We start from the raw sequence: 27,184 nt of genomic DNA, 5'->3' as shown, positions 1-27,184 counted from the left end.
GAGGCCACAACAGTGAGAGGCCCGCGTACCGCAAAAAAAAAAAAAAAAAAAAAAAGGATAGTGTGTTTAATTTCTCATTAGGTCATAGTCCAATTGTTAGAATATTAACTCTGTCTGCTACCTGACTCTCATTCATTCTAATCTGAATTCTCTTCATGGCACATGAGCCACTGCTTTCTTTCGTAGTTAATACGTGATTTCCTTCTCACACCATTTGATTGATAATCTTGTTTGGCCTTGAAGGAGTAATAAGATTAATACTCAAAAAAGAGCTAACTATTAGCTAATGAGAAAAAATTCCTACTGGGAGAAATTTTCAAATGCTACATTTATTTATATATTCAACACATTTTAGTACTAACTATATGCCAGGCTATACAAGAATAACCCTCTATTCCCTCCCCATCCCAACACCCCCTTCCCTCCAATACAACTGCCTCACCAACAGAAACTGCCTATGTGAATCTTCTTTATTGCTTTAAGGCTTGTTGTACCATCCTTTAATATTGTCCTTGGTTGGTCTCCCAATCCACCTAAAATGTGGGTCTGTCTTAAAGTTACCACCCTGACAAAGGCAGGGCTATTCTATCAAGTTCACAAGGGTACATTTAAAATGATATACACATAGGAGTTTCAATCCAAGTCCTTCAGTCATCAATTCATTCAGCACATATGTATTGAGCATGGGTTTATCTAGGTGCTGGGATGACAGTTTGATCAAATCTAAAGCATCATCACTTATACATCACACCACTGTGTTCAGTGTTTTCTGAACCACTAAGAAAAGTAATGTCAGTTAAACTGTGCTGCAATGCCTAAAATGATCATCATGTAGTCTCAGGGATTTGGCAATTTCTTCTGCTTCCAACTGCAATGATTTCCAAGTTATGGACATACTTTTGTGTGTATCTTGGTAGCAAAATGAAACTCAGCTTTATCTGTGTATGTAGCCTCTTTGTGTAGGCCCTGTAAAGCCCAGTTGTTGCTTTAAAAGGAAATGTGGAAAAGGGGAAAAAAGCATGTAATGTATTAACATCATTATTTTGAAACTAAAAAATGTTTTAACTCCCTGTACTCCAAAACTGTAGAAAGGACCTAATTCAGACTATAGAACAGAACTTTAAACTGAAAACATTTAGCTTCATTTTTTAAAAAATGAATATATTGTCCTTACTTTCTCATTTTGCCATGGATAAAGAATTGATTCTGGCCAGGTGCCAGTACTGTGAGGTCCATTTGGAGAGCTGCCATCTAGAGCTGAGGTCTTCACATTTTTTTGCCTATATATTTCCCTAAAGGAATTTTTTAAATCTATGTATGCCTTACTTTTAAGGTGAGAGTAACATTTTCACCATCCTTTAAATGGCTGTGTTATAAATGTTAGTATTTTAAGATAAAACTATAATATCATAGCTCTTTTTAAAAATACAGAATTGCTATCATTCCCCTAGTGACAAAATATTTGCTTCAATACCAACTGTAAGCCCCATTGCCCTGTTCCCACACTTTTCTTCATACACAATAACTTTTTGTTTTAGTGCTCAATCACAGTATCATAATTTTAAAAACATTTTAAACGGCAATGAAATCCACTCATGCAGTACCAAAAACGCAGAAATGACAACTCGAACAACTACGACCCGATTTGCAGCATGACCAACAATGCCTGTGAAACACATGCCAATTTCAGAGATGTAAAAATGTGGGAAATGTGCACCTTAGGACTGAGGAACTATGGCCGCGTGACCTCTGAGAGGGAGACGTGTGAGCAGCTATGAGGGAAGAGCTGATCTATTCTAGCTTGAGAGAGAGAATTAAATTCAGTCTTATTTATAAGATTAGCTGCCTCTCCATTTTAGAATTAGGATCCAGCCCTTAAGGAATGTCGCCACATACCTCAGACTTGGGCCAGGCTTGAAGGCAGGCAGGCTGGAGATGCCGGGCCTTAGCGCGTCTCCTCTAGGTAGTGGTTCTCCAAGTGCGATTCCCAGACGAGCAGCCTCAGCCTCCCCTGCGCGTTCGTTCCAGGTGTAGTTTCTCACGTCCCAACACAGGCCTGCTGAATCAGAAGATTTGGGGGTGGGCCCAGCACGCAGTATTTTAACAAGCCCTCCAGGTGACTTGCATGCAAGCTAAAGTTCGAGAACCACTGCCTCAGGGAAAAGATAAAAAGGCAAATTAAGTTATTCTCTTTATTTCCTTTCTGTTATCCCATTTCTTTATAAAGTCTTATGTAAATGTCCAGTCTCTTCTCAGGTGTCCTCAGGGGAAGGAAAGAAGGAAGGAAGGCTGTGTGTCCTACTTAAGCCAGAATGTCCAGGAGGACTCACCTGGAGGCCATCGTGGTGGCAGCAGCAACAGTTAGAATCCCCAAGAGGAAGAAGTCGTTTTGGAGAACAAGAGCCGGAGGTTCAGCTTGGTCTCACTTGGAGAGCTGTACACCGCCCCCCCCCCAGCTGTTAAACTTATGGGGTTTGATTGGTTTTACCGAGGTATTGTTTTCTAAGGTGAAGGTGATTTGGGGTTGGGGGAAGGTAGTAACACCACTCAGTCACATTGTGAGAAATTTCTTCCCTTTTCAGTTTTCCTACACTCCTCACTATGTTTAGAGAAAGTCTCCATTTAGTGTCTTTAACTCTTTACAAAAAAAGGAGAGAAACCAACAGAGAGAAATCCCTAGGTTCAGTGCCTTGGCAGGCTCTAGTTTCTAGCTGGAAGTCAATAATATTTTCTTGTTTTCACCATTATTTCCTTTCATGGTTGCCATCTATTGTGGCAGGGAATTCTGGTTTTTCATCTGAAGTCATTATCTAAAAGTTCCATTTAAAGAAAGTTTATTTAAGTGAAAGATGCATCATTTTAAAGAAAAACATTAAGAAAGTTATAGTAGAGGTAGTTTGAGGATATGGTATGTAAATGAAACCACTATATTAGGGAAGACTGTGGGTTGTTACCCTGGCACTTACACTAATGAGAACTCAAATTCAGCTCCTCTCGTCAAAGCAAAAGTTGTTATCCCTAATTCAACCTTCAGGCTGGCTTTCAGAAGAGCATACACATACACTACCTTGAACCTTACTCAATCAGTTATAACAGTTGATTTTTAAAAAACCAAAACAACAAAAACAAATGAAACAAAACAGAGAGACAAAAAGAAAGACATCCTACAAAAGGAGATTGTAACCAAGATTTTTTAGGATAACATTTTTATGATAAAAACTTGAATTACATTTATGGTAAAGTATCCTTTCCAATGACAAGGGGACAAATAAGACACAGCTCTTCATTACTAGTGACAATTGAAATGCAAATAATTCCCTCTGAGAATCATGATAATTTACATGCTGTGAATAAATTATCCTTTTGTATATAATCATTTAGGCATTTGGGTTTAACGAAATACAGTTTTATTAATCCTAGAGTCAGAATTTCTCTACTATACTATTTTAATTTTTTTCCATGTAAATACATCTCAAGTATACTCACTAATGCTTCTTTCAGCATATGTGGTGATGGTAGCTTTTAGATATAAATTACTGGCTACTCAGTTAATTTCCATTATCATTCTGAATAAGGTTCAGCATATAGAGTTATAGCTGTAATGTAAGTTAATTTCTAATTAGAAAATCTTCACAGCATTTACTTTGTAGAGCTTGGACCAAATCTGACATGCTTATTGGTTTGGAAGATGTGGAAGTTTCTTGTAAAATAAAGTAAGTGATAAGAAAAGGAGATAGTAACATCCTCCTTTGAAGGGTGAATGCTTCAAGGAGGGCAGAGCTTACGCAACGAGAACTCTCCTGGCAACCAAAGAGGCTTTGACTGGATTCTACTCTTTGACCATTTCTCCTTCTGTGATTCAATAGCCACCCGGGTAAATACACATGCCATGAATGTTACTGGATTTCAGAACCTATTAGGAGCCAACAAGCTGATTGAATCCTTACCAACAACCCACATTCAAGAAATTCAGAGCCAGGACTGAGTTACTAACTCATTAAAAATTAGTAACTCAGTCCTAACTGAGTTACTAACTCATTAAAAATTAGCAGAAATAAAAATTGAACCAGACTAGTGCAACTTGGAAAAAAATGAAAGACATGTTAACCACCACGGAGAGTTGAGGGTAGAAGGAGCCCGCTGCTTTCAGCATCAAGCTCCTTCTACAAAAAGACCTGAGCTGAAAGTGGACTGTTTGCCAGAGGATGCTAGAGACAAAGCCCAGCTCCTGCAGAAAATGTTCCAGATCCAGGGAAGACAACAGCACAAATTAGATAATATTGTGTCCTTGTTTAATTGCTGCCATTATGTGTTGCAAAATATAACCTTGAGGCAAACAGCAAAGACATCGCTTGGCTGAATTTCCCTCTTTCTCTTCATACTGACTGCTCACAAAGTCTTGCCCAGTCGACTTTTCCATTTCACAACTGATTGCCATAACATCTTTCTGTGATGCTTTCCTGGTTGACAGGCCATGAGTTTGGGCAACAATTAAAGTGTCTGGGGCATGAAGGTAGGATCCCACCGTGCAGAGCTCAAGGCATTTTTGTCCCTTTCCACCTGCAGCCTCTCCACCCAGTCACCATCAGAAACCTGCAGGAAATTCCCAGAGGTCACCTGCTCCCTGCACCTGCAAATCAATCACAGAAGAGTCTCGTCCTGAGCAGGACCCACCTCCCCTCTCCTCCAAAGACAAGGACTGATGTGACTCCACGTGCATTGTACCAGTGTAACTGTATTATTTGTCTACATGCCTGTGAATTCAGGGTCTGTGTCAAGTGTCCTTGTCACTTTAAACTCTGGGGTTTGCCCAGATATAGCTGTGTTTCTTGATGAAACAAATCTACATCTCTCTTTTTGGGGGTTTTCCCCAGCTCACTGTGTGGTTTTTAGGCTCATCACTTAACTCATTCACTCTTTCATTTCCCTTTTATAGTGTACAATGTCATGACCAAGAATTAGTGATAGTAATACCTTGAATTTAAAATGGGCCCTCCTTCCGGGAGACTTAAAATACTTCATGAAGACTACCTGGTATCCTTCCCAAAACCCCAGTGAGGAAGGTTTTGTTATTCATACTGCTTTTACATTTTGGTTCCATGTTACAGATACAAATACCAAGCCCCCAGGCTGTTTGAATGATTTTCTTGGGATCATATGCTATTAACCTCACTTGGTACTATGTCATCAAAAGCCTCTGATTGTGCTTTTCTGGTATATACTATTCAGATCAAGTCGTACAGCGAAAAGTATTTAGCATTGGTATCTGGCAATAGTCAAAAACGTTAAAAATCACCATTAAAGCCAGAAGCTGGCCCCTCGCTCTTTAGGCAAGAATTAGGAAAGATGCTTTGTTACTTTCTTGCTCAAGTAATAGTTTTCATTTCCCAGTGAAGTGCATGTGCTACTGCTGCTTCGGAAACTTAGCAGAGGGCCCGTGGGCAAGCGCGTGCCAGGCAGTCTGAGCAGCTTCCACAGCCACATCACACGCAAAACCAGAGCCAGGCTAGTACACACACCAAGACAGAAACACAGAAACACAAGTGGCCTTGCCAGGGTCCAAAGGTCTGCGCAAGAACACCAGGAGCCAAGTCTCTAGAGCACAAACAGCCAAGCAGAAGTTCTCCCAGGAACAGGATGTTCTGCTACATTTCCAATTACCATGGCCTCTGGGCGGGGCATCCGCTGCTCACCACGCACCCTCCTTCCAGGAAGAGTGACAGGATCTCCCTCGGGAGAGCAGCAAGACCATCCACCAAATCACGTTCCTACATATTGAAAATTCAGTCTCTTTAGGCTGACTCTCAGAGCAGCTTGCTTTGAGGGAGAAGCGATATGAACCACTTTTCCTCCTCCCGACTCAGCATTCAATACTTTTCATTATCTCAATATACTGTTAGGTCTTGTGAGTTACCTATACTATGACTACACCCCGTCAAATTTAAAGTTCTATTCATAGGATAAATCAGGATTATGAAGAAAGAAGAAAGGGAAGAGGAGACTGATAAGTAAAGTAAAGCATGACAAGGGCAGAGACAATTGCATACGGTGATTGTCATAAATCCGAGAACGATGTAACAGCAAGTGAAGATTCTTACCTTAACAATATTTGTAACTGAACTTTGAAATGCATTTGAAATATGAGAGGAGGATAAAATTCGGTCCTTGTTTTTTGGTTTTTGTTTGTTTGTTTTGGCATTTTCAGTCTAACACGTGAAAGATGATGCTGAGAATTTCTTAATGATTGTGGTCTAGCAAACAGTTGTGCCACAACTTTCAGGAATAAAACTATGGACACTGTTAGTAAAGTCTGTTCACTCTCTTCATTTCTCCATTCAAGACTTACTTCCCAGCTGTACCTCCAGCAAGGAATTCTGAATAGATTAGGCCAAGGTCCCCAAAAGATTTTTAAAGGGTTCCTTAGCTATGGAATCTTAAGAGATAATTTTAAGTAATAATGTCTGTATGTGTTCAAAATGTTTGGGATACTCTCTTAGGTACATTTCTCTGATAATGTCCACAGGACTTTGACAAATTACAGACAGTAAAACTGATAAATAGAGGTCAAGTTATGAGTTTGATGTGAGAAATCAGGTCCAAAGACATCTAGACATGTAACTGAAGAAAAGGTTCCATCCACTTGGGCTGCTGGTCTCCTATCACAGCAGGCCAGCTTTGACCTTGGTAGCATCTTTCATCCAAGGAGGCAGATGCCAAAGGGAGCGTTAACATGACACAGCGCGGGAGCAGCATTATAAGCATGGTATACAGATGTGGCTCCCTGCATTACAGAAGATTCACCTGGTGCCCCCAGACTTCCCCAAGCATAAGTGGACTCACAGGAACACAGACCTCTTGTCTCCCAGCTACTGTGTTCTGGACTTTGTGGCCTCTTCCTCCCAATCTGACTATGAACATAAATGGTGTTTTAATCATTTTGCCCTTTCTCTAGCATTCAAAGAAATTCTCAGGAGTCAATTGTCATTGTAAGATAATAAATATAATTTTACCTATCATCAGTCATCATTACACAGTATATAGCGATCATAGTTGGCTCAAATCATTAAATGAAAGACTTCCTTTTTTCTTCTCTTGGTTGAACATAGAGGAGGGGGAATCAGGCTAAAGGAGGTTTATACCAGCTTACTGGCAAATTAAAGTGTGTGTGTGTGTGTGTGTGTGTGTGTGTGTGTGTGTGTGTCTGTGGCAGTATGACTCACTTCTGCTTCCATATTGTAATAGACTCTTGGAAACCTCAGAGTAAGTTTTACATTTGTTTTAGCTCAGTTTCATTTTCCGGTTTTAATGGGATCAGGGTTAAACTCATTCATTTAAATGGAAACCCTGAATATTTTCCAAATTTTTTTTCAAATATTTTTCATTTAACTTTCTAAAGATCAAAGGTAAACACAAAACCTCTGCAAAACAGCTCTTAGCCTAGTGTCTTGCATACACTTAGTATATAATAAGTATTTACTGATGTTTCTGTTCCCAGTTTTATTGCCAAAATATACTTTCAGATGACTCACAGTTTTCTGGATGGGGTCTTGCACCCCTTGATTAACAGATGAGAGATCTAAGTTCGCAGACATTAGTGGAACAACTTGAACTAGAACTTGAGTCCTCTAACTCCAAATCAAGTGCACTTTGAGGTACATCATGTGCTTTCTCCCCAAACGCTATTATGGAAATAAATAAAAAATTTTTGAATCAGAATCATACCTGGGAAAGCACATTTTGGACGAATAGCAGTAATAGTAAAGGTCTTGCTATGAAATTTGTTTCTCACGAGAAACTGCAGAATGCTTTAAAAGTGCAGATGTGATATGCTCTGTCCCTGAAAGCCACCTCTAGAGGGCAGCGCACTCTTCGTAACAAATAGAGTTTCGCGGGTTTGGAAGAACAACCTAGAGTGAAAACCGAACATGTTTGACGTACTTATTAACAACTTTAAATTAAGCAGGACACACAAATATCTCAAGCCCAATACCCTTTCTGTCTGTGTGGGGGGAGAAAGGGGCTGAAATGAGGTGGTAGCTATGAGCCTTTTCTCTTCTTTCCTCCGTCCCCAAGCACAGAGGCTCTAATATTTAATAGCAAATGAACTTGAAACTTCCCTTATAATACCAACCTGACAGTATAAAGTAAGACATTTAATTTTAAAGCAGAAACAAGGAACAGAGGGAGAATAAGATGTGTACAAGGAAATACTGCCAGTTGAATGTTGCTGGAATCCAAGTGGTAGGAGCCAAGGACTGAGAATTAGGCAAGAGACAGCCACAGAGGGCCATGCATGCCAGGAAAGGAAGCTGAACTTGCTCATGTAGATTCCAGGAAGCCATGGAATGGCTTAGCGGAGAGGGACAGGGTCAGTTTTGTGTTTTGTGTGGATCATTCGGGTAGCTCTGGAAAGAGCTCAACTGAGGGGAGCAAGTCTGGAAACCAGGAAGCCAGTTAGGAGGCTCTATCAGTCCAGGAAGAGAAGATGCTTTTGACAATGGTAGCAGTGATGGCAGGGAAGAGGATGGATTTGAGGAATCCGTGGGAGGGGAAACCGTCAGAATGTAATGATCAGTTGGATGAAGAGGGTGAGGAAGAGAGAAAAGTCAAGGCTGTTATTTTATAACTTTGATCACTGGGTAAAGAGAAGGTGACACAACAAACAGAGAGAGACTGAGTTTGGAGGGAAGTGCTACTTAGTTTTTGAGGAATCAAATCTGAAATATCTGATGAATATCCAAGTGAAGGTACCTAGCAGGTAATGGAATTGGTGAGTCTGAAGCTTAGGGAAGAAATCTGAGTAGGAGATCGAATTAGAGAGTCATTAGCATACAGGTGGTAGTTGAACTCCTGAGAGTAGATAAATTCACCCAAGAAGAGTATCTATAATGAGAAGCAGTGAGCTGAAAACAGACACCTGGAGAACACAAGTATGTGACTGGTGGGTAGAGAGGGAGGAGCCCACGGTTAAGAAGGAATAGAAATGAATGAGACAAACTGGGAAATACACTATTACTTTGGGGGGCAGGAGTGCACGTGATCCACATTGCCAAATGCCCCAGAAATGTACAGCAAAACAAAGATTGGAAAACGTCCATTAGATTTTGTAATCAGACGGATACTGGTGGCCATAACAAGAGCACAGCCAGATTGCAGGGGGGTGCAGGGTGAATGAATGGTATACCGAGTGGTCACATTGAGTGCAGGTTACTCTTTTAAGAAGTTTGGATAAGAGAGAAGAGGACATGGGACATTTCCCAGGGAATATGAAGCCAAAGATAGATTTCTTTTTTAATGAATGGGAGGGAAACTAATAAGCTTATAGTCTGAAGGCAACACACACCTGCAAGAGGAAAAGATGAAGTTTCAAGAGGGAGGATGGCTTTGGAGCCTAATCTTGGCAAGTCTAACTGAGTGGGCCCAGAATGAAAGGGGGTACCACATCTTATGAAACTAGAGAAAGATCATGAGGGGTGTGAGTGCAGCTCAGTTTCTGGGTGTGGAGGATGCAGAGATTGAGGGAATTCATGCTCAGCTGCTTCCGTAGCAGGAAAATCTATTGAGATATCACGTTTGATACTGCTCTTATTATTTTAGTAATTTCTAACGAATGAACAAGTCAGCCTTTGTGCTGCGTTTCCAGGTCCTGCCTCAAAGCACTGGAGTGACCTTTATGCCTCTGGGGCTGAAAGCAAGTTTCTGGGATACCAGAATGGCAACTCCCTCCCAGCCTTTTCTTTAAAGTGTCTCTTTAATTGGGATTCTCCAAATGGTCATTAAACTGCCTACCATATGACTGGGTTCATACCTGAGGTAAGAGAAGATAGAGCTGGTGCTGAAGTTGAAGAAGGTAAGTGTGAGACCCTGGAGGTGACTTCCCTGGAATGGAGAAAGGGGCCAGGGGTAGCAAGTTGTGCATATGGCTGAAAGCCAGGTAGTTCCTTAAAGCTGTTCCTTTAAGATGGCAGGCTCTCTGAAGAGGTGGCATATAGTTGTGAGGGGTCCTGAATTCCCCAGTCATGAGAACCTGGCCACCTTGCCTGAGTTGGGCAGGGGTGGAGCGAGGTGGGTGGGCTTGGGGAACGGAAGCTCCAGCCTTGCAATGGACCATTCTGGCCCAGATAATAAACAGTAAGCAGTGACCATGATAGGCTGGAGAAGGAAGATCTCTCTCCAAATTTTCTGGGCTGAGCAGTCCTCCAGGGATGCCTGACAGCCCCTAGAGGGAAGGAGCTCCAATCATGACTGCTACTGAGAGTCGCCACTCTTGGGGGAGAATTTTGAACTTGAATTTTTTTAAAAAGTGTAATATGACAATTCTTGCACCTGAGTATCAGAGAGAAACTTCATCCCCAATACACCACTATTTTCTTGACAAAACAGATAGAAAGTATGCTAAAAGTGAGGAGACTATGGAATGGATGTTGAATTGGGAGTCTGAGACACATAAAATCATTTTTAAAATATAGGAGTCTTTAGACTTGTGGAATCAAAGAATGTTGATATTGAAAGACACCTGCTCAACTCTCTAGTCTAGGCTCTGCTACATCTCTTGCATACATATATTTTACAGATGAGAATAAACAGAACTCAGGCTAAGGGTTGTATCTAAGGCCACACAGCATTGCAGTGCTTCAGCCTATTTACTCTCATTCATTCTGTCCTCAGTTAGAGCAGCTGCCCTTTCCAGCACCCACCTCGGGTGACCACTGTGCTGTGTGCACCCTCTCACCCACCACTGTTCCACCACACGGAGGCTGTCCTGACGTCACGTCTCACCAAGAAAGGTGACAGCAGCTTGGGCTGTCCAGCTTCCTTCCCACGGCTGCCCTCCAGCAGCAGGACAAAGGCACCTCAGCTTTGGACCTAGTTTCTGGCCTCACCTGACAGCAGGAGGCCACCCTGGCCAGCACCAGCCTCTGCCGGTCTCAGCTGCCTGCTGCGCAGAACGGTAGGGAGGGGACTGCAGCATCACCGCGCTGAGAAGGCCCTCAGGTTCCCGTTCCTTTCACCTCCCTCCCTCGCACAGGAGGGCACTGAGGCCTCTGAGCAGCGCTGGGGCTTGACCACACACCTAGGGAGTATAAATCAACAGGAAAAGCCTGCTCATTCTGGTTTTTCTTTTTCCAAGCTCCTTTTCCAAACACACAGCTCCTCAACTGACTGTGCAGAGAACAGAAAAAGCCGCCCTGTGTTAACATCCCTACCAAGAACACACTGTCCAGGTCACTCTAACTCAGGCACACGCTGAGTCCCGGAAGTGCTGACAGAGGCAGAGGAGCCCTGCACTCCTGCCTCAAGTTAACTGGGTCACACTCCATGCTGAGAAAGGATGAGGGGAAAGCAGCACTCTGCACTTCGCTGATGGGATATTAATGGAGTCAAGGAATGGCAAGGAGAGAAGCTATAAAAAGACTAGGGCTTTCCCTATAAAATTAGCACCCCAAGCCCCGTGTCCTGCAGGAGAGAAAGGCCAAACAACAAGGACCAAAGCAGAAACCTACACTGTGAGTGCTGGTGGCCAAAAGGAAACCACGCGGCTCGGCTGAAGCCCAAGGCACAGATGGGGCCCAAGCCTGGAGACCAAGCTAGGTGGGGAGGGAGAAAGGCTGGGCAGGGCCAGCAAAGACCCATGTCAGGTTGCTGTGTGAGCCAGACAGATTTTTTTTTTATTACTCTCTCCCTGATTTGCAGCTGGAAATAAAACCACTCCAACACTGTCATCCCTAGAGTTCCCTGCCATTGCTCCATCCCCAAGCTGGGACCTACACCTCAGTTTCTAGGATCTCCAAGACCAGGGTATCTCAAGGGAGAGCAAGCATGCTCTGTACACAAAATGATTTTAAGGGTACACAATGATTTTTACTTTAATAGTCATATGTCTACCCTTGCAGTCACCCATTAGTTATAATAAGCAATAATAAATTTTCTGTTTATGAGGGGAAAATTTACTCAAAAAAAAAAGGTCTGAGTCAACTTAGAGAAAATTATCCTGACAAAAATAATGAAGGTGTTATACAACAGCCCCAAATCTGGGAAACACTGCCCAGGATCTTCCCAAACAAGGAGCAACATTAGCTGCAGTCAGCTGTGTCTCTCTGTAAGAGTGACAGAGAAATGCAAGGTTTGAAGCAGCATATTATAATAAATGGCATGAATTCTCCTACTCTGTGTGGATACCCTGGAGGTTTGTTTTTGTTTTGATTTGTTTGTTTGTGGGGGGCTCTTTATTGATCTCTTGTTTCAACTTTCCACATAGGAATATTTTATTTTCCCATATTACAGTTGGGAGACTCTGGGGCCTCCTTTATCCCAAATCACTTACAGAGCCAGTGACAGGAGAGCCATGAAGGGCTTCTAGTTCCAAACAAAGGCCTCCTTCAAAAGAAATAGCAAAGTATGAGGAGTAACCGTTCCATCTTCTTCCAATGATATGTTGAATGCCAAATAGGAAGGCCACATTAATTTTCACATGTGATATAAGACAAACGTTGGCTCATGAATGGTTATACCCCCATCTTTCCTTGTCATCTCTTCATCATTTAAGGATGTAAAAGCAAAACCAGTTAGATGAGGATTTAATCCATAGTAACCTCTGCATTGAAAAGCCTTCCAAATCAGTGACATTTCTGTCAACCTACCCACCAGGTGGAGATAGTAACTTGGTTCAGTGCCAGGATAAAGTTGAAATTTAGTAAATATTGAATGTTGTCAATGAAGTGATTTCCTTAAACTCTGACCTTTGTTTCAGCTAGTTTCTTTCAGAAGAAGATAAATAAAAGCAAGAAGAATTAGAATCATTTTAGTGCTGGTGAATATATAGAAATAAGGAGGCGCTTCCCTGGTGGCGCAGTGGTTGAGAGTCCACCTTCCGATGCAGGCGGGCTCGTGCCCCGGTCCGGGAAAATCCCACATGCCGCGGAGCGGCTGGGCCCGTGAGCCATGGCTGCTGGGCCTGAGCGTCTGGATCCTGAGCTCCGCAACGGGAGAGGCCGCGGCAGTGAGAGGTCCGCGTACCGCAAAAAAAAAAAAAAAAAAAAGAAAAAAAGAAAAAAGAAATAAGGAGAATAAGCAACAGTAGAGCACAAGTTGATTGATCCAGTTGAAAAATAAAAACATGAATGATTTGATACTTTGGCTAAAAGAACTGAAATTTTTTCAACAAATTGACCAAGTTCATTAATGCTTTTGGTGTAGTCTCTGCCTGTAACTTCCTGGTTTAGAAGTGGGAGATCCCACAAAACTCTCCTTCTGTCAAATTTTCCTACCTCCTCCTACAGTTTGGTTTTATGAGGTTCTGCGTGTAAGGAAGGGAAGGAGAATTAGACATATAACCTGACACTCAAAGAAAGAGAAGAGAACGAGAAGTGGAGAAAGTAGAACTGAGTTCGAGTCTCTCTCCAATTTATGACTGAAAGTCTTCTATTCTGGGGAAAGTCACTGCATCTGCCTGGTGCTCAGTTTTCCGACATGTAAATACAGTGGTAGGACTCCTAAGTCATGGATTCTTAGCCTGGAGTCCATAGATTATGTAAGAGCAACGCTGGAGTGAATATATAATTTCACTTTTCTGGGTAGAGAATCCATAATTTTTATCTGGATAAAAACGGTTGTTAACAACCATTGTCCTAGATGACTTTTATGGTCACTTCTGGATCTTGTATTTTATTACTGCAATAGGCAGAGAATCAGAGGAAGCAGTAAACAGGCATGGATCAGAGTGACAGAAGACAGGCACAGAAGTTATTGTTTTCCTTATTCTGCTACCAATGCTGAGCACCTAGGGGTTGTTCATCTTTTGCCAAAGTCACTCCAGGGTCCACATACCCATAAATAATGGGCTATCTCCTCGAAAGAAGGGAATCCTGTGTGCAGAATACAAAGTGTACTACGTTTTATGTCATTAATTCATAAAAGAATTTTTGGACATTCAGAAACTAGATTTGCACAATTCCTATCATATATTATTTCCATTGGCTATGACTGAAAGGAAAATCCTTCATGACACTATCAAATGAAGCTTCAGAATGACTGAAGCCATATGCTGATGGCTAGAGGCTTCTTACAAACATACTTTTGATCACCTTCTAAAAATACAGAGGCCAATAATCTGAATGGGAATTGGGGAGGACAGCAGTGAGAAGAAGCAATAATAAAATAATGAGCTATCAAAAAGATATAGTAATTAAAAACCCAAAACTGGCACATTTGTCTAAAAAGTGAAGCCCCTTGGAGACGCTACCACATTCACTCTGTACTTAATAAGCTAAGTGGAGAGACAAGCTGGCACTATCCCTCCCCTCCACTTGCTTGTTGGCACAGAGATGAGACAGGGAGGAGGCCCGCAGAAGTGCCTCGTTTGTGTCCACCTCTGAAGGCTAGGCTATCTCTTACCAGACATAGGGAGAAAAGGTGTCTTAGGTTAAACCATATAAACTACTATCTTGGAAAATAAAAGCTGATCAAATACTGGCAATGTCATATGATTCAACCTAGTATACAGAATACCACCAAAGCAGGATATTCTAGCCAATTTGGCATTAACAAGGTGTTCCTGACTCATCCTTCACTGGCAGAAATAATTAAGACTCTGGAGAAAAAGACAAGAGATGGTTAATTCACTGTGAAATCAAGTTGGTCCATTCTTAATGATCATAACAATGTTTTAAAAAGAAAGAAATGTTCAAATTTGAAGACATCTCTTAAGCCAACCCAGAAACAGAGTTAACATGTCTCACAGTATTCAATTCAACAAATCTCCTTGCAGAGCCTATTGTGTACAAAGCACAGGTTGTTGGATTACAAACACTTGCAGGATTTCTTGGGATTAATCTTAAAGGAAGGGAGAAATTCTTCCATGAGTGGGGAATAGCTAACACCTCAGGAGTTATTTGCTAACAAAGAAAGCCTTCTGAATTATCACCATCATCTCTGAAATTGTTCTATTTTTTAAAAAATAATCTTTTGTGCATATAATCACGGTATTCAACAGTCTGGATACACCATAATTTAACCAATTCCCAACTGCTGTATATTTAGGTTATTTCTAATCTTCTTATATTATTAATTTTTCTAGAATTAATACTTTTCAATATTAATTGAATGGCATAAGGCTATTTTATGCCAAGGAAGTTTGACAGCTACTAGAGTTTAAATGTTAAAGTTTAAAAACTTTCCTATGAGTTTAGGAAATGGATGGAGGAAGCATTCAGCTGGGCTGCTCAGCCTCTCACAAGGATGGAGTCTAGTAGTTCCTCTCTAGTGAATCTCATCCAGGGGTGTGAGACTAAGGAAGGTCCTCATCCCTACAAACCCAAGGGAAACTCTGATTTGATTAGCTTTATAAAATTTTTATTTAAATTATTCTGCAACTCAAAGTTCCCAGGTTTTTCTTAGAGAATTTACCAATTTAAAAGATCATTTTCCCTAATAAGAACCTACTGAATATCACAGGGAACTCTATTCAATACTCTGTAATGACCTATATGGGAAGAGTATAGAAAAGAGTGGATATATGCGTATGTATAACTGACTCACTTTGCTGTACAGCAGAAACTAACACAGAATTGTAAATCAACTATACTCCAATAAAAAAATTAATTAGAATAAAAAGAAGAAAAAAATAAAATAAAATGTAAGTATATTGAAGCTACTGAAAGCATTTTGTTATAACTAGAGTAACAGATAGAGATGGGAATTTGGGTAATGATGATGTTTAAAACATTTTTTTTGGTATTAGATAATAGAGGTCCCAGTATGCCATGCTTGTAATTTGAATTTACCTTGAATAAGCTAGCAACATAACTAACAATTTATGTTTTACTAGTGTTTTGATACACATTATTTTCAATGATGTTGATAACACGATTAAGAATTAAAACTATGTACATTATATACATGAGGAAACAAACAATATGAATAGATTTTCTCAAGAAAACAAAATTAATGTGGCAGCTTTAAGTGTTTTGTCTTTGATTTCAAATCTAATGTTCTTTCAATGAAACATCTTGCATTTAGTAGGCGCTCAATTAATGTATCATGAGCTTAATATTTTACTAACAGCAAGAAAATAAAATAATTCGAGACAAAAAAATAAAAATTTAAAAATAAAAAAAATTAAAGATAATTTTTCAAACAACAAATTTAAATCATTGGCTACCTCCTTTTTTCCCCAGTTTTATTGAGATATAACTGACACATAGCATTGTATAAGTTTAAGGTGTACAACATAATGATTTTACATACGTATATATTATGAAATGATTACCACAATAAAAACATCCATCACCTTACATAGTTACAATTTTTTCTTGTGATGATAGCTTTTTAGATCTACTCTCTTAGCAACTTTCAAATATACAACACATTACTGTTAAGTACAGTCACCATGTTGTACACTATGTCTCCAGAACTTCTTCATCTTACAGCTGGAAGTTTGTACCTTTTGATCACCTTCATCCACTTCCCTCAACCCCCCTCCCTGCCTCTGGCAACAATCGATCTACTTGCTGTATCTATAAGTCTGATATTTTAGATTCTGCATATAAGTGAGATCATACAGTATTTGTCTTTCTCTGATTTATTTCACTTAGCATAATGTCCTCAAGGTCCATTCATTGCTCTTGCAAATGGCAGGATTTTCTGCTTTTTTATGGCTGAATAATATTCCATTGTACATATATACCACATCTTCTTTATCCATTCATCCCTTGATGGAAACTTAAGCTGTTTCCATGTCTTGGCTATCGTAAATAGTGCTGCCATGAACATAGAGATGCAGATATCTTTTCAAGACAGTGCTTTCCTTTTCTTCAGATAAACACCCAGAAGTGGAATTGCTGGATCATTTTTAATTTTTTGAGGAACCTCCATACTGTTTTCCATAGTGGCTGCAGCAGTTTACATTCCCACCAACAGTGCACAAAGATTCTTTTTTCTCCACATCCTTACCAACACTTGTTATCTCTTGTCTTTTTTTATAATAGCCATTCTAACAGGTGTGAGGTAATATCTCACTGTGGTCTTGATTTTTATTTTCCTAATGACTAGTGATGTTGACCGCCTTTTCATTTACCTGTTAATCACTTGTATGTCTTTTTCGAAAAACTGTCTGTTCAGTTTTTCTGCCCATTTTTTAATTGGAGTGTTGGGGTTTTTTTGTTGTTGTTGTTACTGAGTTGTATGAGTTCTTTGTCTATTTACACACCTTATGTATATATTTATATATTTTAGATATTAACTCCTTATCAGATATATAATTTGCAAATATTTTCTTCCATTCTGTAGGTTGCCTTTTCATTTTGTTGATGGTTTTCATTGCTGTGCAGAAGCTTTGTTTAGTTTAATGTAGCTGAAATGGTTAGATCATGACAGTAACCACTGAAACTATGTTAGGAGGAGAAAATTTTAGGAGCATGAAGAGTAGTGCTCAACTTACGGTGCTAGTGTTACGGGTTATTGGGCCTCCTAAAGAAAGGCGACAAAGATAGACTTTGGCTTTGTTATTTCTAGCTGCAGCTTCCCAGGGAAATTGGGCAGTGGAGCTGACATTCTAGAGGGGTCGTCAGTAAAATTTACAACCTCTGTCAGCAGGAGCAGGGCTCTTGTTGGTTGACATTCCAAGGAAGGCCCATCTGTTTGTTCAGCTTGTTCCTGAGGGAGCCAGAAAGGGACAGCTTCAGTTCCATAATAAGTTGAACTCTCTAATATTAAAGAGTGAGCTTTGTGGTTGAGTCAAAATATTAAAACAGATAATATGCAGACATGCACACAATTTTTAAACTCACAACTTTCACCAATTTAAAAACACACACATTGTAACATTGTTTTCTGAGCATTTCTCCCCCTAATGCAGTAGTGAAGCCAATTGCAGCCCCACATATGTATATGTATATGCATATGCATATATATAGTCTCCACTAGATCCTCAGTTATTATCAGTGAATCCACAGGTATTAATAATAATAATAGTAATAGTATATGGTAAGTAGTAATGATAATAAACTTGTATAATAATTATAAGTCCAGCTAGAATTCTGTACCAAGAAAGAAAATTTAAGATAACGATTCTTGCCACGCAGGTTGGAGAAAAAGAACTCATAAAATTATTTTAAAAGTTACCAAATGAGATATAGATAGGACTTTTAGCAATAATTTCTAAAATATATAATAGGACCAATGAATAGTAAGGGGGAAAGAGAAATACAAATGGGAGCTGGAGGAGTTAAGAAACATTGATGAGGCAGAGCTTTAATTGATGGCTTCTTGTTTAGTTTCACTTTTCCATGGTGAGAGAGGAAATGTAGGGGGTACCAAGTGGAGAGCCAAGACAAGCAAAAATAAAGAAGCAGGAAATGGCATGTTTGGAAGTTAGTGAGTATAGAACAGTTTGTCTGAAATAAAGGGCCAGATTTTTTCTAGGAGTAGCTAAGACCTAACTCTAGTCTTAAGTCAGAGGGTTTGAAACACTGTTGGAGGTGATGTAACTTTGTCCCAGCAATGGGTTAGTAGTAAATACTCAGTTTTGTAAAGCAGCTAGCTCACATCCAAAAAAGGAAATAATAGCTAAATTCACTCATGTTTCCAACCTGCAAAAACAAATAAAAAGATAACTCCATTCAGCACATTTAGAAGAATCAGCTGGGCCTTCTGGGGTATTCCCTGTGGTCTGGTAGCTTGGTAGAGCTGACAGATGCTTTGAGCTTTTAACATTTTTCAGAAAAGCAGTTAGAAATAGTAACTGGGATCACAGGAATAAATCTTCAATAGTCAATGAAAAGACCAAGGGAAGCCCCACAGCACAAGAACAGAAGACAGGAAAAGAAGAGACAAAATTTGGGCAATTTTAACTAAAGCCACTCATTTCCTCATTTTTGAACCAGCTGTATTGCTGTTAGACATCTGGGCTGATTAGTATCATCTGGTGAAAGAAGCAGGCTGGCAGTAAAGCAGAATAATAATCATCAAAATAACTAGGATTTGTATATCACTTATTATAAATTATAAAACACTTTCAAATACATGATGTGATTTAAAACTCTCAAGAGTTGGTGAGATCAACAGGATGGGTCTTAACCTCACTATAGAGATATGGAAGCTCTCAGTGCCTGTGTAAGTAACCACCCTAAGTTATTCCCAGAGTAAATCATTGAACTGGTCTCTCAACTTCTAGTCTAATGATTTTTTTACTACAAAATTGTTTCCTCTACCTTACAGGCACAAAACAGTTAAAAGAATGTATATAAAGAAGACTTTATCTTTTATTTTGGCTAACCCAAGATATTCTTAAGTGTCTTGAAAACTTCATTACTGATTCTAAAAATACATTCCCAGCCCAATATCCCACGGAGTTTAGGCCAGTGTGTGGGCATCACATGCCTTTATCAAAGGGAGAGGATTAACACCTAAAGGTACCCTTTGTACATAATGAAGTAATTAACATCTCCCCTACGCAAAGAATGGCACTAGTCAGCTACCATTCTTAGGAGAATTGAGAAAACCATTTCTCAACTATCTCTGTACTCTATGGTTTTGATGAAGATCCTGGTAGTACACTTATCTTTGAGGAAGACTCGAGTCCCTTGGCAACCAGAAGGAAGTGCCACACTTCCCCCTGCCTATGTTCTATAGAGACCTTACAATAAAGGTGATGATAATGATAACATATGTCACTTATTGAGAATTTATTACATGCCAAGGACTATTGTAAGTGCTATACACGTATTACCTCATTTCACCTTCAAAACAAATTTGGAAAGCAAGTGTTATTATCATTACCATCTTACAGATAACAAATTTGAAGCTCAGAGAAGTCCATTAACCTTGTCCAAAGTCACACATGGAATAAGGGGCAAAAGTGAAATTTAAACTGAGGTCAGTTTTATTCCAAAGCCATCCCATTGTCCAATATACTACACTGCAACAGAGGGTACACTCTACCATTGTCGTTGCACAAGATGACTGCTTCTCCTCCACCCCATCCTCAACTGTTCCAGAGAAAGAGCAGGCTTGTAAGCAAGCAAAAAAACAACAACAGTTGGGCAACAAATTGGCCCCTAGCATTTGAATCAATGTTGAAACCAAAAATAAGTATAAAATCATGAATAATATGAGTGGAACTTGAAGGAATCTCAAGAGATCATAGACTCTTTCATTCATTCAAATAATATTCACTGGGAATCTACTGTGTGCTACATAATGCACTAGAAATTGAAGACGAAAAAAGAAAAGAAAAGGCATACTTCCTGCCTCTGAGGAACTTACATTCTAAAAGGAAATACAGGCACACAAACGATTGCAATACAGCTAATAAATATGTACAAATTAAAGAGGGGGCACAAAGAAAAGAATGACCAACTTTGTTTGGGGTCCCAGTCTGGCTTTCCAGAAAAAAGATGCTTGGACTGGGTCTTAAAAGTATAAGTAGGAGTTTGACAGATAAAATTTTGTGAGAATGACACTCCCAGAAAAGAGGAAGAGAACATTTAAAGGGATGGGATATAAAATCACATGGGAGGTTTGGGGACATGTGACCAGTTCAACATGGCTAAAGTGTTGGATGAGAGAAAAGGCAGTAGAGATAGAAGACTAGTGAGGCTGCTCATGGAAAGCCTTGTAAGTAAGTCATCCAATGGGAGATGAGATGCCACTGAAGTTAGAAGAGAGATTATTGCAATAGATTGGGAAAGAGAGGACAAGGAGCTGACCTGGGGCAGCAGCACTAGAAGAAACCAGTCACGGAGGAGAAGTAATAAGGAAGCCAAATCAACAGAACTGAACTAAATGACTGATTAGAAGAAGGGGTTTGGCAGGTGATAGGGAGAGGAGTAGAATCAGGAAGAGGACATCCAAGCTCCAGGTTTGGGTTGGATGAGTGAATGGGCAAGGCAGTGAAAAGATGAGGAGTTCAGTAGGGAGTAGTTTGAGATAGTGGTGTCTGTAGAACCTCTGGTGAATGTTCTGAGGGTGCGTAGATACATGAAGAGACTCAGTCACGTAGATCATCAAATTGGATCCTTGAATCCCTGGCCAAAATAAAATCTGCCCATTGGCGGCATCCAGGTGACTCATTTTTCTCACCATGAAAAATACTGGCATTTAGAATTTATATTACTCCCTTCTTTCTAAGAGTTTGGAGATGACTTTCCCCCAAATGCAAATAAACATGCATAGGAATTCTCTAACTCATTTTCATATATTTTTTTCATAGAGATTCTAGTCTTCAGCTCTAACTCCTGCCAATCAACCATTTCTAATACAAATACCCAAAGGATTGTATGGAACAAGGACCAACTTTTACATAAAGACCTGTTTACTCTTGTCCTTTCGTAAAAGTTAAGTGGCACCTGGGCAAAAATGTGGGGTTAACAGTAGTGTACCATATCAGGAAGGAAAAAAATGAGTTCTCTAATAGCACACACTTAAGAAACTATCTTTGTATATAAAAACTTGACTTAAAAATTGTTTTTAAATGTTTAATTGGGCATCAGGCCCTTAGGGTGCAGTGTTACAGTAAAAACCCAAGAACTAAAATATATTCATGTTTACTCTCCTATAATTGCCTTGAATTGCAAATAAAGGATTACCACAAGGTAATATGAGGGAGGAAATTCCTTCTATGTTAAAGATTAAAGAGTGCAGGCAGGGTGGAAATGAACTGGTAAGTCTCATGTGTATCTGAGTAAGCAAGAAAGGTGTGCAAGAGAGACTTGTTAAAGGACATTCTAATTATGATTAGGATAAAGGCCCATTCAGCAAAGCAGTCTCTTCTGGCTTCTAGTGGTATCAGTCTGCATAATAGAAATAATAAGTTAAGGTTGTGAGGTTGTCGGAGTCTCTTGTGACTATTAGACTTATTTCCTCAGTGAGTCAGACTTAGAATGTCAGAGAGATCAATTTATGTGAATACAATTAATAAGGTAATTAAGAAGTAGATACAGCTCAAGAGGATATTGCCTGATAATTAATAACCAGCTGGAAAGGATGAGGATCCTAGGGAACTGAATTAGAGAATTTCCATCAATAAGATATGGGCTATTGTTTGAGGCAGCCAGGGTTAGTGTCTGCTGTCATCTGCTAAAAAATAAAACTCAGATTGAACAGGGCTTCTTGGAATTTTATGGCTTATAATTTTATATCTGATAATTTTATGTTCTAGAGAGCCCAAAGAAAGGGTGCCAGAAATAAGCAAAAGGAAAGGGGGAACAATACCCTACATGAAAACAGCGCCTGGTCTAGAGTGAGGGTCTGGTTCTACTCCCACCTCTGCTAGAGGTTAGCTGTATAAACCGAAACAAAGCACTTCACGTTGTTAAGGCCTCAGTTTCTTCATAGGTCAAAGGGAATGATTGAACTCTATGACCTCTACAGTTCCTTGCAGCTCTGAAATTGGAGTTATAAGTAGTTCCTTAACAATGACAACCAGAAAAAGCTAAAATAATGAACACTCAGGCTAGAACCAGGAGTGGTAATTGTTGGCTGTGGGTGTTAAATAGGCACCAAGAGAAAATGAGGACCCAGATGTTAAAGAAAAAAGAAAAAAATCGAGAAGAAAAATGTAAAAGGAATAGTCCCATCTTCTTGTCATGTGTCTGCAAACAAAAATGAAAAATGAAGTGTGGGGCTATGGTTTATTTCTCTTTGCAGCTCCTGATACTTGTAAGCAGATTATTTACTGTTGTACGAGATCTAGCTACAACTATCAACAAAACACCCCTTGTTATAAGAAACAACATAAAGCATTCACCTCAAAGTTCAATCCCCTCAGTGACAAGGCCCTCTGGAAACCAAAGCTTAAAAATCCAGGAACTCGGGCTTCCCTGGTGGCGCAGTGGTTGCGCGTCCGCCTGCCAATGCAGGGGAACCGGGTTCGCGCCCCGGTCTGGGGGGATCCCGCGTGCCACGGAGCGGCTGGGCCCGTGAGCCGTGGCCGATGAGCCTGCGCGTCCGGAGCCTGTGCTCCGCAACGGGAGAGGCCGCGGCAGAGGGAGGCCCGCATACCACAAAAAAAAAAAAAAAAAAAAAAAAAATCCAGGAACTTATTCAACTCAAAAGTCTTTGCTAATCAGATACTCCTTGGTTAAGTGAACACTTGTTTGAAGATAGGTATAAAACATCTCATGCATGCAGAGGAAGCAAGAAAACAGACAGCTGCCTGCCTCTCTGGACCTCAGTATTCCTCCCACTTTTCCAAAATCCTCCAATTCCTGAACAGCCTTGGAAGTTTCTGAGCTGAAGTTTGCTTATTCAACTTGGACTGGGTCCAAGGAAGGGTCAGTGCAGGGAGACGGAGGAGAACTATTAACTGTAAAAGTCAAATTTTCCTCAGACCAAAAAGCAAGGTGGAGGGGAGTGGCTGGTCAGAGTCCTAACACCAGCATTCATACACCCAAAACAAAACGACACATGGGAAACATAATGGCAGAAGGAAGCTGAGAGCTCCTTGCTCCTTGGAAACCCACCATGATCAGGGAACACACCTAAAGGTGAGGAAGGGAGTCAACTCTGGTGTCTGATGTCATCCATGTACTAGTGAGCTGGGCAGAGCGACACTTTCTACAAAATTTGTGATTTTTGATAGTTTGAGGCAACATGAAGGTTTTTGAAGTAGGATGTAAAGATATCAGAAGCAGCAGCATGGAAGAAAGCCACTGAGACAAACGAAGGAGCCAAACAGTGAAGAATTTTTCAAAGTCCCTGCCTGCTGTGAACCCAAAGCATTGCCCTCCCCTTGCTCCCACCCATGCTGGAGGTCACTGCACATTTGGGCAGATGAGAAGGAATGAAACGTCTCAATGCCAGACCCTTCCCAAGGGTCTCCAATGGCATGTTTGCTCTTTCCCGAAAGCACCGGGTCACCAGTAGAACTTGGTAAGGATGAATACCAAGGCCAGTTTTCTTAGGGGAAATGAATTACATGGCACCAGGCACCTTGCAAAGCATGTGTATGCAGAGAAGGGCTGGGGCTAGGGCTGAGAGGGATGAGGGGCAGGCTATGGTGTGTAAAGCTGACTGCTTATATCCCTGCAAATGACCACGGGAGTTTCTGGTACCACCTGCAAGGCTGCCTCCCCTCCCAGACTCACCACACAGCCTGCCCGCCTCTGTAGCACCCTCAGGGTCAACAAGGGGCCTCCCCAAATGCCACTGAAGAATCACAATTCCCAACCCCAAAGTCCTACTTGCACCCTCGCTTTCCAAGCAGAGCACTGGGGCATGCTTTGAGTGGTGATATAAATTCCAAGAGCAGACACCCAAATAAAGTAGGGCAGAAAGCCCCCCTCTGACTCCCCCCTAAGGGGCCTGAACTCCAAAGGGAGCCCATTCTTTCAGGTCCCCAAGCTAAGAAAATGAAATTTTGGCAGTTTATTTGGAGAGGTGAGATATCATATCACGGCAGTATGCAGAAATAATTATAATTGACTTGAAATCAACTAGAAGAGCATCCACAATAAACAGAGTTAAATATAGTCATTGGGACATTTGTATATCATGCTTAGATTTTTCTTTATGGCTCGAGTGTTTGATGTTGTGCAGAGAATAGTAGCTAGGAATTTGGATCTAGGTTCTAGTTCAAGCCATTAGCCAGTTGTGTGACCTGGGTAATTCTCCTTGGGACTCACTATTCTTACTTGTAAAGCGAGGACATTGTGATCTCTAAAATTCCTTCTAGTGTCAATTTATGGTCCAATAATCTTGGACTGAGATTATAAGAAATCTCATTTGGAAGGGAAGAATGTTCCAGCCTAATCAGGAATTTCAAAACAATCACAAGGTCTAGGCAGTCTTTGCCAATTACTCCCCAGTGTGACACTTTGAGCACAAGAAAGGAAAAATGCTAATGCGTAAGAATTTACAATATTATTTCATTAGTTTGCAGATGCTAATGTAATGGTCTGTTATCAACTGAAGCCCCTGGCACCCCTGCTCGAGGAGACATTTGACAGTGTCTGGGGACACTCCACTGGGGTGAGGTGGGCCGTAAGGGTGAGGGATGGAGGACGCTACTGGCATCTACTGGGTAGAGGGTGGGACTGCAGTTAAACATCTGATGATGCACAGGACGGCCCCCAGCACAGAGAATTATCTGACCCCAAATGCACTAATGCTGAGGTGGGGCTCTGTGTATACAACGGCAGGGCAGGTAGCTGAGCTGGGAGGCTGGGAGGTAACCTGGAGAGGCAGGTTGTGACCTCTCACCTTTAGTTCGTTGTGGCCACGTAGGGATGAGGGCCTACTGTCGCCAAGTCTTCCAATTCCTCCAAGGTCATAAATCTAGATTTTTACTGAACTCATCTGCCTTTTAAATCCTGGTGGTGATGACTAATTCTGTTCTTTCAAAATACTAAACTTCCCTGGGCGGGGGAAAGGGAAGGTCAGATTCAGCCTGCGGGATGCCAGTTTGCCATCCCCCATATTAAATCTTACACAGCAAAAACCAACTTCCAGGATTCCCTTAGACTTAAAGGGAAAGTGTTCAAAAGAAGTATGGCCACCTGAGCCATTGTACAATCCTATAAGATTAGTTTAAATAGAGGCTTCTGGGGGGCAGGGGACTGTCCAATTGCATAACTAGGAGAAACATGCAGCAAGTGATGGGGAGAAGCAAACGAAATGCTTGTGTTTCTTCCTCCATCTTGAATTTAGCCTACATTCAAGTTTGGTTTGGTTTTGATGTAAATTTGATTTTTTTCTTCCTTCAAGTCTGGTTTAATCTGGGAGCCCCAAGCTCAGGGGGTCAGGTGATGAGATAAAAGCCTTCTCAAAACTGACCATGCCCTTTAATGAGAGATCCTTGGCCTCAGCTTCTTGGATGCTGTGGTTTGCTCGGGAGGAGTGGTACAGGCTGAAACTTCCTGCTTCACTGGGACATGGACATCTGGAGGCTCCAGAAACTATTTAGCAGGGTAAGCCCAAAAATATCTCTGACATATCTAGTAGAGAAGAAAGGTGTTGACACCTCTTCACACCTGAGGAGGCTCCTCATTTTTATCACAAATTAAAATCCATCAGGCTGGCCACACGCTTTTCACTGCATGTTAAGGGAAACTTCATCTGGCCTTTTCCTGGCTTCAGTCATCTGATTCTTATACTAGATATTTGCACTTTGGAGCACCTGGCATTTACTTTCTTGAGTGACTTAATACTGATGCAGTGATTCACTTTTCTATCACATAATATCATCTGGCAAGTTCTGGAACCCAAAAATGACAGCTGTTTACTAATAACACTGCAGGGAAGGTCACGCTGTGCTATTTTTTTAAAGCACTTTAAGCTCCTCTCACTTTGCTGTCACATCTATTGTGACTGTGATAAATGAACACCCTGTGAAGACAGTAGGTGTGATCTTATTACACCAATTTCATAGATAGACTAGCCAAACTTTGATCCCCATAACAATCTCCAGGGCAGGTAGTGGGGCTCCAGTGGCTCTGGAGCCTGATTGCCTGGCTCTAAATCCCGACATTGACTCATATCAGCTGTACAAGCTTAGACAAATCACTTTATTTCCTTGCGCCTCAACTTCCTTATTTGAAAAATAAGAATAGTAGTATCATACTCTACCTCATAGAGTTGTCATGAGAATTAAATGAGTTAATATACATGTAAAGCACTTAGGAAATGGCCTGGCACAACGTAAGCACTATAGTGTTAGCTATCACTACCATCATTTTCCATAGGAATCAACCAAAGCACAGAGTAACCATAGCAATCTGATTACAGAGTAGGGGCTCGTAATCATTTCAGAAACAAAGTGCTGAATGATACGTCAGTCATCTGTCATGCGAGGATATGAAATCAGGGCCTCTTGGCTCTAGCTCTAGATCTTTCCACTTCACCCTGTGGCCCTTGGGTATCATGGCACATGTGAGAGAACAGGCGATGAAAGTGAAAAGATGTCTACAACATGGCAACCAGTCCCCTCTCACTGTGAACAGAGCCAAGTGTCTTGATGAAGGGCTGAGGTACAAGAAGAGTACGGCCCTCTACAGACAAGACAGGTAGGAGGAGGAACAGAGTCAATCAGTCCAGAAACACGGTTCCTGTAAACACATAGAGTTATTACTTCTGGTAGCTCTGATATGTGTGTTCCAACATCAGCAAAGAAGGGCTCATTCCCCACAAGGGGTTCTTTGAGTTCAGCCAAACATACTAAGTTGTGCTTTAAGTCAAAATAATTGCCCAC

The 27,184-nt window shown here is 40.8% G+C and overlaps 1 protein-coding gene across 9 annotated transcripts in view; it reads right to left on the bottom strand.

Moving 5' to 3' along the window:
- Positions 1-27,184, bottom strand: part of LOC114486744 (tigger transposable element-derived protein 1-like) — a 570,985-nt gene that overhangs the window by 217,346 nt on the left and 326,455 nt on the right. For 6 of the 9 annotated variants that reach the window (XR_008618082.1, XR_008618085.1, XR_008618084.1 and 3 more), the window contains one exon: positions 1,897-2,059. Coding sequence is in view for 3 of the 9 variants with exons in the window: in XM_055086689.1 (XP_054942664.1) it covers positions 1,897-2,059 (163 nt within the window). In the remaining 6 variants the exon portion in view is untranslated. Of the gene's footprint in view, positions 1-1,896; positions 2,060-16,176; positions 17,653-27,184 lie in introns of those variants that run through there. The other 3 variants (XM_055086692.1, XM_055086690.1, XM_055086691.1) reach the window with 1 other exon arrangement.

This window comes from Physeter macrocephalus, chromosome 8 (genome assembly GCF_002837175.3).
Source record: "Physeter macrocephalus isolate SW-GA chromosome 8, ASM283717v5, whole genome shotgun sequence".
NCBI classification, from domain to species: domain Eukaryota; kingdom Metazoa; phylum Chordata; class Mammalia; order Artiodactyla; family Physeteridae; genus Physeter; species Physeter macrocephalus.
Note: the sequence above shows the minus strand (reverse complement) of the source record. Positions and strands in the feature narration are given on the sequence as shown.